The sequence below is a fragment of the Panthera onca genome, chromosome D3, assembly GCF_046562875.1.
Source record: "Panthera onca isolate mPanOnc1 chromosome D3, mPanOnc1 haplotype 2, whole genome shotgun sequence".
Classification (NCBI taxonomy): domain Eukaryota; kingdom Metazoa; phylum Chordata; class Mammalia; order Carnivora; family Felidae; genus Panthera; species Panthera onca.
Genome location: NC_138350.1, coordinates 5529268 through 5543735, shown reverse-complemented (window position 1 = coordinate 5543735; position 14468 = coordinate 5529268). Strand labels below are relative to the sequence as shown.

Sequence of the window (14468 nt, the reverse complement as noted above, 5' to 3'; positions counted from 1 at the left end):
TGTATGTCATATGTATTATATACCATATTCTTACAATAAACTAAGCTAGGTGGAAAAAAACCAATGTTGTTAAGAAAATCATAAGGCAGAGAAAATACATTTACGGTACTGTATTTATTGGGGGGAAGAGCACGTGTGAGTGGACCTGGAGAGTTCAAACTCGTGTCGTTTGAGGGTTAAGTGTACCCGCACAGGTGGGTGACTCGTCAGGCCGTGTGCTCACTGTGTTGATTTGGGGGTTAGTGGGAAAATGGGCACCTCACATATTTCCGGCTCATCGCAGTTTCTAAAGTTTCTACATTCGGTGTACTTGCATTTAACCAAGGCAAAAAACAAGGTCATTGCAAAAATTTAGAAAACTGTAAGATGTCATGCTTTGGTAAAGCTGCTTGTGGAAATAAACTCACATATGGAAAAAAGCCCCCGTCTGACTGTATAAATCCATTCTGAGGGGGGCGGTGCTCGAGAGAACAGTCCCTGCCTGCCAGGCCCAGCAGAGACATCCCGGCACGTGGCCAGGGTGAGACCCCAGACTCCCGGTGATTTCGTCTCATTCTCTGCCCCACTGCTGCTTCAGTCCACGCCTCCTGCTCCAACCCTGCCCAGAGCCTCCCCCTCTGCCCCGGGAGGAGCCACCGCCTACCATGAGCGTCGAAGTACTCATCTTCCGAGCCTTCGTCCGAGTCCCGGGCGATGCTCTGCATCCTCCACTCGGAGATGCTGTGGCGGGAAGGGCTGGCTGGAAGGCAAAACCGCAGGCTGACCCACCACCCGGCTGGGTGAGGCCGGGCGGGCGGAAGGCAGGCGGAGGTGATGGGCCGGGAGGGCTCAGGAGAGAACGAAGGGAGAAATGAGGGGTGGGGTGACCCTGGCTCATTTTGGCGGAAGCTCCTGGAACTTTCAAGACGGCCCCGCCCAGCCCACCTGGCACAAAACAGGTGTGTCCCGGGGAGGACGAGGAAGGGGGAGGGTGTCAGGTATGAGGCCAGGACGCACAGTCGCACAGACCTGGGTCTGCTCCTGTGCCTTTGCCCTGGGTCTTTCCGGGAGCGAGCCCCTTCAGTTCCCCTGCAGCAGAGCAGACAGATGGGGCTGCGGGGTGCTGTCGGCAAGTGAGCACATAAAAGGCATCGACACATATACATACACAGATGCCTTCAGCACATAGACGGCCAAGCCTGGTGTGGGGAAGCTGGACTCACAGAGGGGACTCCTGGCTCGACATGGGATAATCCTGGTTTCCCAAACAGCCACGGCGCTTTTGCAAAAATTCTCCCGAGAAAGGCCTCTCTCAGGATGTAAAGGCTTTCAGACTCCGTCAGCCTGGCTCCCACCACAGGAGCAGAGACCCCTCCTGGCTGTGTTGACAGGTACCCACTAAGACCACCCCCCCACCTCCTCCTGGGAAGCCCAGCTCCTCAGAGCTGCAGCCATCTGGGCCCCAGGAGAGGCTGGGAGCTGGGTTCCCACACGGCCAGCCTGTCTCACCTGGCCCTCGTAGGTGAGTCTGGGCCACCTGCTTTGTGTTGGGGGGAGGGGACAGACACCCTGGGCTCACTCTGAACTTGGGGGGGGTTACCGGCAGAAGGGTTCTGACCCCCCTCAGGCGTGGCCCACAAGGTCTGGGGGCAAGAGTCCCCGGGCGGAGCCAGAATTCTCTGACGGTGGGTGGCAAGGAGCTGCCCGGAGCGGGGGTGAGGGCTGTTGCCGGGGTGGTAAAAGGCAGAGCTACGGCGCTCACCTCCCCGCTTGGACGACCTCGAAGACTTGGAGGATGTGGACCACTGCTTTTTGAGACCCCGGCCCGCCAGGGGTTCCCCGCTGCTGCTGCTGCTGCTGCTGGGCTGGGCGGGCTCCCCAGCGACCTGGGCCTGGATGGCTTCGTCCTTGGCCAGCTGCACAGCCTCCTCGTCATCCTCATTGAACCGGGCCATCTTGCGGGACAGCATGAGCTGTGCCTCCTTCTCCAGCTCCCGGATGTTCTCCATGTTGAGCCCGTACCATTCGTCCTGCCAGCACCAGGCCTGCCGGTGGGCCCTGACCATCACCTTCCGCAGGCCTGGTCCCGGGCAGCGGCAGGGGGAGGGGAGAGACAGGAGACACGGGCACTGTCAGCCCCCAGGGCCGGGCTCGGGGCTGGGAGGCAACCCAAGGTCATCCCCACCGTGTGGCCGTGGGCAAATCACTGCCCTCCCTACCCTGTGCCTCAGTTTCCCCATTTGCAAATGGCTCACAGATGACCTCACAAGCTCACGGTGGTTGTATAACTAGAGCAGGGGTGCCTCCTAAGGGAATGTGCCTGCTCAAGAGCCACACTGAATTTTGGGGGGATTCCTGCCCCAAGGGGAGACAGAGGGGGGATTCCTGCCAGTTTTGTGTCTCGGTTGGTATCTATACACTTTTCCTGTCCAATTTCCACATGGAAATCAAGTTCCAGTTCAAAGTGGGTTGGTCCTTTTTCTTATAAGTAGAACATATATACATATAAAATAAGACACAAAAGAAGATAAAGATACAGAAGAATATATCATGCGTGTAAAATAACGAAAGTAAGAGCTTTCAAGGTAGAAAAAGATAATAAAAGAACTTTAGGGACAGAAGGCAGATGGGGGTTGCCTTGGGCTGGGGGTGGGAGTGGGGGTGACTGTGAACAGGAACGAAAGACTGAGGTGATGGAATGTTCTAGAACAGTGTGCACGACTCTGAATATACTGCCACTTATAGAACTGTCCTCTTGCAAGGGGTGAAGTGTATGGTGTGTAAAATTAGGCCTCAATAAAGCTCGTTAAGAAAACATTAAGAAGAAATAGAGCATCCTTACCCACACTACCCAGTGAGGGAGCAGACATGACCAGTAACAGGGAACCCTTGGCTGGCCCTCCTGGACGCATTCTCCCCCTGCCCAGTCCAGCCTCAACTCTGTGTTTATTTGCTTTTCTTTCTGGTTGGAGCACACAGGTGTGTTTTTCTACACGATAGGTTGGGTTGGTTTGCATGTTATTGACATTTTTACATGTATGTGTCAAGCTGCATGTATTTTCCTGCCGCCTGCTGTTTTGGGTGAGTTTCAAGTTCGTTGCTGCATGGTGTTTATTTGTTTGAAATACCACATTTTATTTATTCCTTCTTTTGCCATTGGGCCTTTGGCTCACTTTCATTGTTTGTCCACTTGGCTTTTACAAATCTGCTGCTCTGAACATTCTGGAATGTGTATAAGAGTTTCTCCAAGGGGCAAACCTGGGAGGGACATCACTGGGTCTCAAGGCATGCATCTTCCACTCTCCTAGAGAAAGTAGAGCGGCTTTCCAAGTGGTCAACCCATGTCATGTCCTCAGGCAGCTCTATGGTGACCATTCCTCCTGGCTCAGGCCACTCTGCCTCCCCAGAAATACTTCCTAGATCCCTTCACCCTCTGCCCTCCTTCAGCCAAGACTATGTCCTCCAAGGCCTGGGCGATGGCCTCAGGCATACTATCCTTGGGTCCCACACTCAACAGACCATCTGATGAGAAGCCACGGCCCCACTGCTATGAGAATATCAGTTCAGATCCAGGGTAGCTAGGAAGGGAGATCTGGGGTCAGACCCAGCACTGGGTCTCTGCTTCCTCCTCTACAAACGGACGGGTGACATGGCTGTCCTCACAGGTCATTGTGAGCTGTTACGGCACATGTGAAGCATGTCATCAACAGTGTGGGACATCTGTTCCAAAGATTCACATCTGAACCAAAACCCTGGGCCTTGGAGTCAAAAGATGTCTGTCCAGGTGCTACTCCTGGCTCATGAGCTTGGGCTGGGCCAGGCCCTTGGCACTGATCTCATGCCATGACCTGGGTAGGCGGGGGGGGGGGGGGGGGGGGGGCAGGTAGGGAGCTGGGGGTGCTAGGGGAGGGAGGAGCCCGGGTCAGCTCTAGCTGGGCCAGGAGCCCCAGGTTGGTCCTGCTGGTCCACCTGTTCCCTGGACACCTGCTCCAGGCCGGGCTCCACAGTGTGAGGGCACCACGGCGTCCAAGGCCCTCTGTGCCTGGAACGTCCAGCCCATAGGGGAGGCAGAGCTGGGGCCTGGGGTAAGAGGTGCAGGTAAGAGCAGGGAGGCTGCCTCCTGGGGCTGCTCCTCCTCAGGGGGTTGGCACTATATGCTACAAACACAAGCCAGTCAAGAGTGTCTGGGGGCAGGGCCCGGGGACGCCGCTTGTCATCTATAGGTGCTCGGCAAGCAGCCAAGATAAACTGGGCAGGAAGCTGCGCATGGGCTCTGGGTCAGCTTCTGGGAGGAGGAGGGACCTGCCCCGGACGCGGAGGGAGGCGGCGGGCACTGGCAAGCTCACCCGTGTCGTGGATGAACCTCTCGATCTTGGACTGCATGCCCCAGTAGCGGAACTCGACCTTACAGAGCTTGTAGGCGCACATGATGGGGAAAACCTGCTGCTTGTACTCTTCGATCCAGTTGTCAGACAGCGGCCCCCGCTGTGTCTTGATCGAGTGGAATAGCTTGGGGTCCTCTTCGGTCTTATACTCACTGGGGGGGACGGGGTCCTTGACAATGTCGATGAAGTCTGTGGGGGAGAGCCCGCCGGTGGCCACTCCGCCCAACCTCCAGCCCGCCCCTCCCTGTTCAGTCCCCTCCCCTGTGTCTCTGCCCTCCCCCCTCAAGTCCTCGCAGGCCTCTGGGCCTCCTGTGCCATAGGGCCGGACCTGGGATTGGGGATGCTGCTCTGGGCCACTCTGACCTTGGGCTCTCCTGACCTCAGGGCCTGTGTCCTCCCATGACTCTACCACTTGCCTAAGCAGACAAATTAGATGATGAGCTTAGGAGGCAAGGGGAGATGAATTTCCACAGAGGATGTGGGACAGGGTGGTGGCTGCCGGGGGGCGGGGAAACAGAAGGGAAGGCCGGGAAGAGATTCCCAGAAAAGGTGGCATTTCAGCTACAGGAGCAAAGCAGCGAAGCCGAGAAGGTTCCAGCAGCAAGGGATGGGGAGAGTTTGGGCGGCCACTAGAGTGTCTGTATCGGGGGAGGGGATGGGGATGCGTCCTTCTCTCACCAGGCTGGGCACCCACACGGTACCCTGAGGGGAAATGGCGCTATATTCTCCTTATATATACACGTAGCGGCTTTAAGGCAGGCTGGCCGCGTAGGAGCCCCTCTTAGGTCAGAAGGGAGGAGATCGGCAGGAGGTGTCAGTCCTGAGAGCGGGTAGTGGATGCCACAGGGCTGGGTGCTGGGGAAACAGGACTGGGGGCGGTGGGACCTGGCCGGGTGTGGGGTATGGATCCAAGAGGAACAGCAGCAACTCGGGGCAGGGCCTGGGCCATGCCACCTCTTGTCCCAAATCTCTCCCTGCTGTGCGGGCTCCCAAGGCATGCATGTGTTACAGAGGACTGGGTACACACTTGGGGTACATAAACCCCAGAAGAGAGTTTGTGGCTCAGAGAGGCCCTTTTCGGGATGCATGGGGATGATGGCACCCGGCGGGCTCTGCCCTGGCCACGCTCTGTCTCGTCTCCCCTGCTTGCTGGCCCGCACTGAATCCACGTGGTGGTTTGCAGGCACAGACGTGGGCTCCACGGAAATCGGCAAGGGGTCAGGAGCTCCCCAGGGGCAGGGGCTTCCGGGGGAGGGACGGACATCCTTCCCGGAGCAGACCACATGCGCCGCCTGCGCGGACAGGCAAAGGCCAAGGGGCAGGCCGGGACATGGATGAGTCATATCACAGAGACTTAGGAATCACAGCAGGTGGCCTCCGGAGGCAGCCCATGGAGCTCAGGCCTTGTCTGAGGCTGGCTGCACCTAAGCTGGCGGAAGGCCGGTATCATGCGGGGTCCATCCCTCCTGCTGTGGGTCGAATGTGTCCCCTACAAATTCGTATGTTGGAGTCCTAACCCTCCAGTTCCTCAGAACGTGACCTTATTTGGAGATAAGGCCTTTAAAGAAGGAACCAAATTAAAATGAGGTCATTAGGGTAGGCTCTACTCCACTATGACTAATCTGCTTCTAAAAAGGGGAAATTTGGACACAGACAAGCACACGGGGAGAGCGCCACGTGAGGATGAGGGAGAGATTAGGGTGATGTATTTATATGCCAAGGAATGCCAGAAACTGCCAGGAGCCACCAGAAGCTAGGGGAAGGGCATGCACAGATTCTCCCTCAGTGACTCCAGAAGGGGACAAGCCTGCTCACACTCTGACCTCAGACTTTAGCGAGACACTAAACTTCTGTGTTTAGCCCCCCAGCCTGCGGTACCTTGCGGCAGCCTGTTCACACTGATAGAGCTCCCAAAGCCCCATGGGGCCTGAAAACTCCAGCAGGAGGGAGGGAGCCGGGTGAGGGGGTCCCGGGGAGAAGCCCTTCGTGCCCATCAGAGGCTGCCTGAGAGTAGGACCCTGTGGTGCTGGGAGCCATCTGTCTAACGCCGGCCATGCACCTGCCTCCATGGCGGCTCACCCCACACGGCCTGGAATGCAGCTCTCTAACCTGGCCACGCACCTGCCTGAAGCACCTCCGTGGTGGCTTGCCCCGCAGAGCCTGGAGCCCACCGGTTGCAGACCAGTGGCTGCTGAGTTGCAGGTGGCCCACAGATGTGGTTTCTTTGGCCAGTTTACTAAGTTTACTTAGGAATTGGAAGATTTCACATGCAAATCCTGATCTCAGGCCTCTCTTAAGTTAACAGACGGGCTGTTTCCTCACGTACAGTCAGCTGGAGAGGCCACTCACCGTCAAGGGGACACAGGCCCTGCAGTGTGCCAGAGCCCCCACAGGCTGCACCCACACACAGCTGCCAGCCTGAGATGGCCCCCTGAGCACACACGTGCCCTCCAGGGGAGGAGGACACCTGGAAGGGATTGAGGGAAGGGGCTTGAGTGGGAAAGGCACTGAGCCTCAATGTGCACGTCAGGAAAATGGGGCCAAGGAGTCTGATCCTGCCATCCCTGTGCCCTCATGCTTGCTGGGACTATGACCTCCCCGCCCAGAACAGGAGCCAGTCTGGAGCCTTCCAGGCCTGGAGACAAGGGGCAGAGCCAAGGGACATGTAGGCAGGGACCCTGGAAAGTGGCCCTGCAGGGCTCCTGCCCTCCCCAGGCGGGGAGCGCTGTAGTGGTGGTTACCGATTGTCAGCTGGCTCTTCTCCACAGGAGACAGGCTGAACACATTAGGGTTTTCTCCAGCATCGGTTTTATAAAAGGTTTCGATGTCGATGGAGAATTTCTCCACAAAGGGGCACGTGAACCTGTGGGGAGGAAAGCATACATCAGGACTGGTGCCTGCAGGGGTGGGTCAGGGCCTGTGGGACCCCACTGGGCAGGAGAGGGAGAAAGGGTGGGGGTGGTGGCTGAGACTTGCCTGTCTGTCCACCTCCTGGACCTCTCCTTGTCCAGGCCAAGGCCGGGCTGGGGGTGGGGAATGTGTGTGGGGAGAGGGGGACGGAAACATCGGAGGAAGCTTCCAGGAGCCCTATGGCCATTGTTCATGTGTGTAAGGCATGGATGGCCATAGACACACAGACATACCACAAGCATGTGGCATGAACCCAGTAGGCTGAATCTAAATTAGCACTCTGTGACACCTCCCCAATCCCTTACCCCCCAAGCCACCAGGTCTGACGACAAGGCCACACCCCTTTCTCTTGGCTGGACATGAGCTCAGAGGAGGATAGTACTTCTGGGAAGACGAATAACCTCGGTGGACCCTCTGATAAGCCCAGGTCCTCATTTAGTGGGGAGAATGAAGCCCCAGGAGACTCGTGGGGACTCCACTTGCATAGCAAGTGGGTGGCCAGCTGGGAGCAGCCCCCTATCTGTTACACTCAGCTACACTGGGTGGGTGGGAGCACGGAGTGAAGAGCCTCCCTTCTTGGGGAATCCAAAGGAAGCCCTGTTCCAAGTGGAAAATAAGGAAGCACTGCTGCAGGTGCTGAAGGTCTCAGGCTCAGAGAGAGTCTCTGGGCCATCTGGTCTACCCTTGGTTCAGGTTTCTCCCTAGCTGGTTGGTTAGTGGCCCCGCATTCCCAGGTGATCATTAACGTGAGTTTGTATTCCCTGAGCCTTCCTAGATGGCAAAGGGATCTCAGGCTGCCCTCACCTGACTCATGCTTTCCCGGCCTTCCTGGGAAGGTGCAATAACAAGGGGGACACCCTCCCCTTTCCTGCCTGTTCTCTGAGGATGGAGACTCCTGGAATGGAGACTTAGCTCCCCAGGAGTCTGAGCCTCTTGGAGGGAGGGTGAGCCCGCCTAGAGGGCCACCCCCGGGGTTCCTTCCCCACCAGAGGGTGGCGCAGGGTGTGGGGAAAGGCTCACCTGGTTCGGGTGTAGGGGTAGGCATTCCAGGACTCCTCCACCACCCTCAGGGCCGCTTTGGGCAGGATGGAGCGGAACCAGCTGGGGATGTGCATGCCCACATGGTACACCTTGTGCGTGTACTGTCCAGAGCCGCCGGGGCCATCCGTGTATGGCCGGTTCTCCAAGATCTCCACTCCGCTACCTTGGCCATATGTCTCGTTACGGCTCTTCTTCTACAGGGACAAAAGCATTCAGCATGTGTTGGGGCCAGAGCACTCTGCAGAAGGGAAGGGGCCCAGGAGACCAGGCCCAGGGGTGCTGAGAGGAGGAGGGGCTTTGGCCAACCAGGCTGGCTTCTTCTGTGTCACTTCAGGACTCCCAGATCCAGGCCCAGACTCCACATGCCCCTGTACCCCTACAGGAGACTCAGCAGGCCATGGTCTCCCTGTGAGCTCTAGCACTGCCTGTGCCAACTCCTCCCTTCTGGCTCCCGTCATCCCAGGACTAAAAGTGTTCCCAGCATCAGGAACAAGTTGAGGATGCCCGCTCTCTAGGTTCTATTCAACACTGTACTGGAAGTTCTAGCCCAAGACATTAGTCAAGAAAAAGAAACAATCAGGGGCACTCAAATTGGAAAGGAAGAAATAAAACCACCTCAATCTGCCAAGGACATGATCTTATATACGGAAAATCCTGAAGAATCCCCCCCACCTCCAAACCTGTTAGACAAAGTAAACGAATTCAGCAAAAGTTGCAGGATACAAAATCAACACACAAAAATAAGCAATGCAAAAACGAAATTAAGCAACCATTTCCATTGACAAGAACATACAAAAGAATAAAATATCTTGGATAAATGTAATGAAGGTGAAGCACTCAGATGCTGAAACGATAATACGTTGCCAAAAGAAAGTAAAAACCTAAGTAAATGGAAAGACATCTGTGTTCATGCATTGGAAGATTTAATACTGTTAAGAGGTCAATATTCCCCAAAGCATTCTACAGATCCAGTGCAGTCCCTGTCAAAATCCCCAGTGGCCTTTCTGGTAGATGTGGAAAAAATGATCATAAAATCAGGAAGGGTCAGAGAAGGATCTCAAATAGCCAAAACAATCTCAAAAACAAAGCAAAGCAAAGTTGGAACATTTACATTTTCCTACACAAAATCTTTTTTTTAAGTTATTTATTTTGAGAGACAGAGTGAGAGAGAGAGAGAGAGAGAGAGAGAGCGCACAAGTAGGGGGGGTGCGGAGAGAGGAGAGTGAGAATCCCAAGCAGGCTCCGCATTGTCAGTGCAGAGCCTGACACAGGGCTTGATCTCCCAAATCATGAGATCATGACCTGAGCCAAAATCAAGAACTGAACGCTTAACAGACTGAGCCACCCAGCCACCCTGCTACAAAAAATCTTACCATAGGCGCACCTGGGTGGCTCAGTTGGTTAAGCATCCAACTTTGGCTCAGGTCATGATCTCACGATTCATGGGTTTGAGCCGCATGTCGGGCTCTGTGCTGACAGCTTAGAGCCTGGAGCCTGTTTCGGATTCTCTGTGTCCCTCTCTCTCTGCCCTCCCCTGTTTACCACACTCTTTCTCTCTCTCTCAAAAATAAATAAACATTACATTTTTTTCAGAAAATCTTGCTATAAAACCACAGTAATCAAAACAATGTAGTACTGGCACAGGATAGATCTAAAGAATAGGGCTGAAAGTCTACAAAGAAACCCATATATCTACATACTATATGTATTGATTTTCAACCAGAGTGCTGAGATCATTCAATGAAGGAAAGAAGTCTTTTCAACATGTCCCAGTATACTGGTGGGATAATTGGACATCCACATGTAAAACAATGAAGTTGGACCCCTACCTCACATCATATATAAAGATTAGCTCAAAATGGATCAAAAACCTAAATGTAAGAGCTTAAACTACACAACTCTTAGAAGAAATCATAGGAGTAAACCTTCATGTCCTTGGATTTGACAATGTTTTTTTTTTTTTTTTAATTTTTTTTTAACATTTTATTTATTTTTGAGACAGAGAGAGACAGAGCATGAACGGGGGAGGGGCAGAGAGAGAGGGAGACACAGAATCCGAAACAGGCTCCAGGCTCTGAGCAGTCAGCACAGAGCCCGACGTGGGGCTCGAACCCACGGACAGTGAGATCGTGACCTGAGCCAAAGTCGGACACTTAATCGACTGAGCCACCCAGGCGCCCCGATGTGTTTTTTTTTTTAAATAGGGTACACAAAGTACAAACAGCCAAATAAAAAATAGATAAATTGGACTTCATATAAATTTTTAAACTTTTGTGCATCAAAAGATACTATGAAGATAATGAAAAGACAACCCACAGAGAAAGTTCTTGTAAATAATGTATCTGATGAGGGACTTGTATCTAAAATATATAAAGAACTACGCAACTCAACAACAAAGATACAACCCAATTCAAAAATGGGCAAAGGACTTGAACAGACATACCTCCAAAGAAGTACATCAATGGCCAACAAGCACGTGAAAAGATACTCAACATCACTAGCCACTGGGGAGAGGTAGATCACAACTACAAGTTACCACTTCAGACCCACTAGGATGGCTACAAAGACAGACCATAACAAGTGTTGTGAGGATGTGGAGAAACTAGAACCCTCACGCATTGCTGGTGGGAATATAAAACGGTACAGCAGCCGCGGAAAACAATTTGGCGGTTCTTCAAAAAGCTCAACATAGAATTGCCGTATGACCCAGCAATTCCACTGCTAGGTAAACATCCAGGAGAAGGAGAACATGTCCACACAGAAATGTGTGCTCGAATGTTCACTGCAGCATTAGTCACAAGAGCCAAAAGGTGGAAACAACCCAATCAATGTCCGTGATCTGAAAAATGGACAGACAAATTATACCCACACAATGGAGTAAGAGTCGGCCATAAAAAGGAACGAAGGGCCAAAACCTGTTACGACGTGGATGAACCCTGAGAACGATGCGTAAGAAGCCCGACACAAAAGTCCACATAGTGTACGATCCCATCGACACGAAATGTCCAGTACAGGCAAATCTGTACAGATCGAAGGCAGATTACTGGTTGCCTAGGGATGGGGGTGGGGGTGGGGGGCTGGAGAGTGACTTCTTGCGGTGATGACAATACTCTAGAATCGTGGTGATGGTTTGACAACCCTGTGAATATGCGAAAAATCCCTAAACTGTACCCTTCAAATGTGTGAACTGTGTGGTGTGGGACTCACACCTCAATAAAGCTGGTATAAAACAAAACAAACAAACAGAAACCAATCCTGTGTCTATACTCACTAAGATTTCAGAGAGATCAAACACGGGAAGTGGGAAGGGGCCTCAGTGGCGCTGCCTGAGAGAGAGGACTCCTGGGTCACCTCTAAATGTCTCTCTGCCCCAAATGTTCTTCCCAGTGTCCAAAAGCTCAGGTTTCTACTTATGCAGAAAGCCTCATTCATGGTCAAGGTCCTGGTGGCTTTAAGCCCAGCATCTGTTTCCATGGTGACATGACGGCATCACCGAGGCCACCTTCGGTCAGCTTCCTGAATAGCAGGTGTGCACATGCGCGCGCACACACACACACACACACATACACACACACACAGGCGCTCCCAAGAACACAGTCTCACCCCTGGGGTACAAAGACATGCCATATCTCCACGCCCAGAGCAGCTGAGTCCCCTCCATAAAAAAAATAGAAAGGACCCTGGCCGAGGGCACAGATGGGGTCAGCGGGGATACGCCCTCCCTTGCTCTTCAAAGGAGCCCACGGAATGCGGCCCAGATTCTGTAATGAAAGCAGCGACCATTTCCCAGACACTTTGTAAGCTCATGCTTGGTGGTGGCTTCACTTTTATGGTTGTGCCATGTGCTCTGCGTGCACGTCTCCCTTTAGGTAGTGCCACAACCCCTTGAGAAAGGCTGAGTGCTGCTACTGTTCCCAGTTTGCAGAAGGGAAGGTGGAGGCTAAGAGACGTGGAATGACTTGTTCAAGGTACACAGCTTCAAGTGGCAGAGCTCAACCTGTACTCGAGATCCTGTTGGACTCTGGGACCTGTTCAGTCCACAGCATGAAGACACCTTGGCATAAGGCAGGTACTCAGTACTTATTGAGCAAATAAATGGGTTCTAGTCCCAACTCTGTGACCAGTTCCCTCTCATCCTGGACAAGTCACTTCTCTCTGGTCTCAATTTCCAAAACTATAAGGGGAGATGGGGCTACCTATCTGTCTAAGGCCTGGTGTAGTGGGCTAAAGGGCCCCCCAAAATTCACATCCACCCAGAACCTTAGAATGTGGCTTTATGGTCGCCTGGGGTGGCTCAGTCGGTTAAGCGTCTGACTTTGTCTCAGATCGTGATCTCGCCGTTCATGAATTCGAGCCCTGCATTGGACTCACGGCTGTCAGCGCAGAGCCCACTTTGGATCCTCTGTTACTCCCTCTCGCTCTGCTCAACCCTCTCTGAATCTCTCTCTCTCAAAATAAAGAAACTTAAAAAAAAAAAAAAAAAAGAAAAGAAAACAAAGAAAGCAACTTAAAAAAAAAAGGAATGTAGTTTTATTTGGAAATAGCATCTTCGCAGATATAATTCGTTAAGATGGAGGCACACCGGATTAAGGTGGGTCCTAAATCCAAGGACCATGTCCTTAAAAGACAGACTAAAGGGATGTAGCCACTAGCCAATGAAGCTGGCCGCCACCAGAGGCTGGAGGGGAGCAAGGCAGAATCCTCAGAGGGAGAGAGGGCCTTCAAAGGGAGCAGGCCCTGCGGACACCTTGATTTCAGACTTCTGGCCTCCAGAAGCGAGAGAGAATACATGTCTCTTGTTTTAAGCCCCACCCCCCTCCCCCCCCAGGAAACGAACACATCTAGGGTTTGTGGTGACTCAGTGTGAAGGGGACACACAGGTCACAGGAGCCAGGGCCACAAGCAGTCTCTGAAGGCTGAGGTGGGGCACCCAGCCTGCCAGGGAGCTGAGGGTGGAGAAGAGGCAGGGAGGGACAAGGAGCAGGGGTAGGGAAGGTCCCATCCGGCCTCAGTGGGTGACCCGGCCTGAGCTGTCCTCAGACTCCTAGCCAGGGAAAGCCACCACGTCCACTCCCAAGGCTCTAGGGGGGCTCCTTCTTGGCTTCCTCCACACCCCAGGGCCCCAGGCGTTCCTGGTCTTGTGGCCGCATCACTCGGCTCTCTGCCTCCACCATCACATCACTGTGTCTCTTTCTGTCCTCTCCTCTTCATAATTATAGGGACAATGAGTCATTCAATTTAGGGCCCATTCTGTCTTGTCCTTAGATAAGGTCATGGTCTAACATCTGGATGGACATGAATTTGGGGGGACACTGGCCAACCAGCTGAGCAAGCCGTTATGGTCACTCATGCAGGATGGATACCATGGGCCACTTGGGGGCACAAAGGCCACTGTTAGCAGTGGCAGAGCCCCAGGACCCAGACTGGCAGTGCTCTGTACTCCCTGAACAGCACTTTGTTGTCTCTGCACAGTAAAGATTAGCTGAATGAGGGCGCCTGGGTGGCTCAGTCAGTTGAGTGCCCAACTCTTGATTTCAGCTCAGGTCATGACCTCACAGTCCATGGGATCAAGCCCTGTGTCAGGCTCCATGCTGACAGTGTGGAGCCTGCTTGGGATTCTCCCTCCCTCTCTCTCTGCCCCACCTCTGCTCTCTCTCTCTTTCTCTCTCTCAAAATAAATAAACAAAAAAAATTAGCTGAATGAGCAAAAATGGATTCTGCTCTCAACTATCGCCAGTTCCATCTGAGTCTGGGCACCCCCTCCAACTTTGAAGCTAACACCCTAAAGGGCTGAACCCCTGGTTCCCCTCTGACAATGGCATCTGAGGGGGTGCTCAGTCCCCTGGCACAGCTGAGGCTCTCGGTCATGCCACTTAGGAGAGCTCTTCTCGAAACGTGCTGACCTTCTCTGCTCGCACCGAAAGTCACCACCCCCATCCCTGCCAGTCGTCCCTGCCAGGCTCCCTGCACTGTGGAGCCTCCCAGGGAGACCGAGTTAGGGTGGCAGAGATAAGCCCAGGTCCCCAGGGGCATACACGTGCCCAGGGTGAGGCCTCACCCATGACCCCTACCCACCAGCTGGGGCTGAGTTGGGGAACTTCACCTCCCTACCCGTCTCTATCTCTGGGGCCTGGGGGCTGCACAGGAGGGGCC

General features: G+C 53.7%; 1 protein-coding gene across 16 annotated transcripts in view; it reads right to left on the bottom strand.

Moving 5' to 3' along the window:
• Window positions 1–14468, bottom strand: part of PITPNM2 (phosphatidylinositol transfer protein membrane associated 2) — a 144765-nt gene that overhangs the window by 17275 nt on the left and 113022 nt on the right. For 11 of the 16 annotated variants that reach the window (XM_081790640.1, XM_081790634.1, XM_081790644.1 and 8 more), the window contains 6 exons: window positions 8295–8509; window positions 7106–7227; window positions 4326–4553; window positions 1742–2059; window positions 1009–1068; window positions 644–739 (listed from right to left, as the gene is read on the bottom strand). In XM_081790640.1, the coding sequence (XP_081646766.1) occupies window positions 644–739; window positions 1009–1068; window positions 1742–2059; window positions 4326–4553; window positions 7106–7227; window positions 8295–8509 (1039 nt within the window). Of the gene's footprint in view, window positions 1–643; window positions 740–1008; window positions 1103–1741; window positions 2060–4325; window positions 4554–7105; window positions 7228–8294; window positions 8510–14468 lie in introns of those variants that run through there. The other 5 variants (XM_081790641.1, XM_081790645.1, XM_081790646.1 and 2 more) reach the window with 2 other exon arrangements.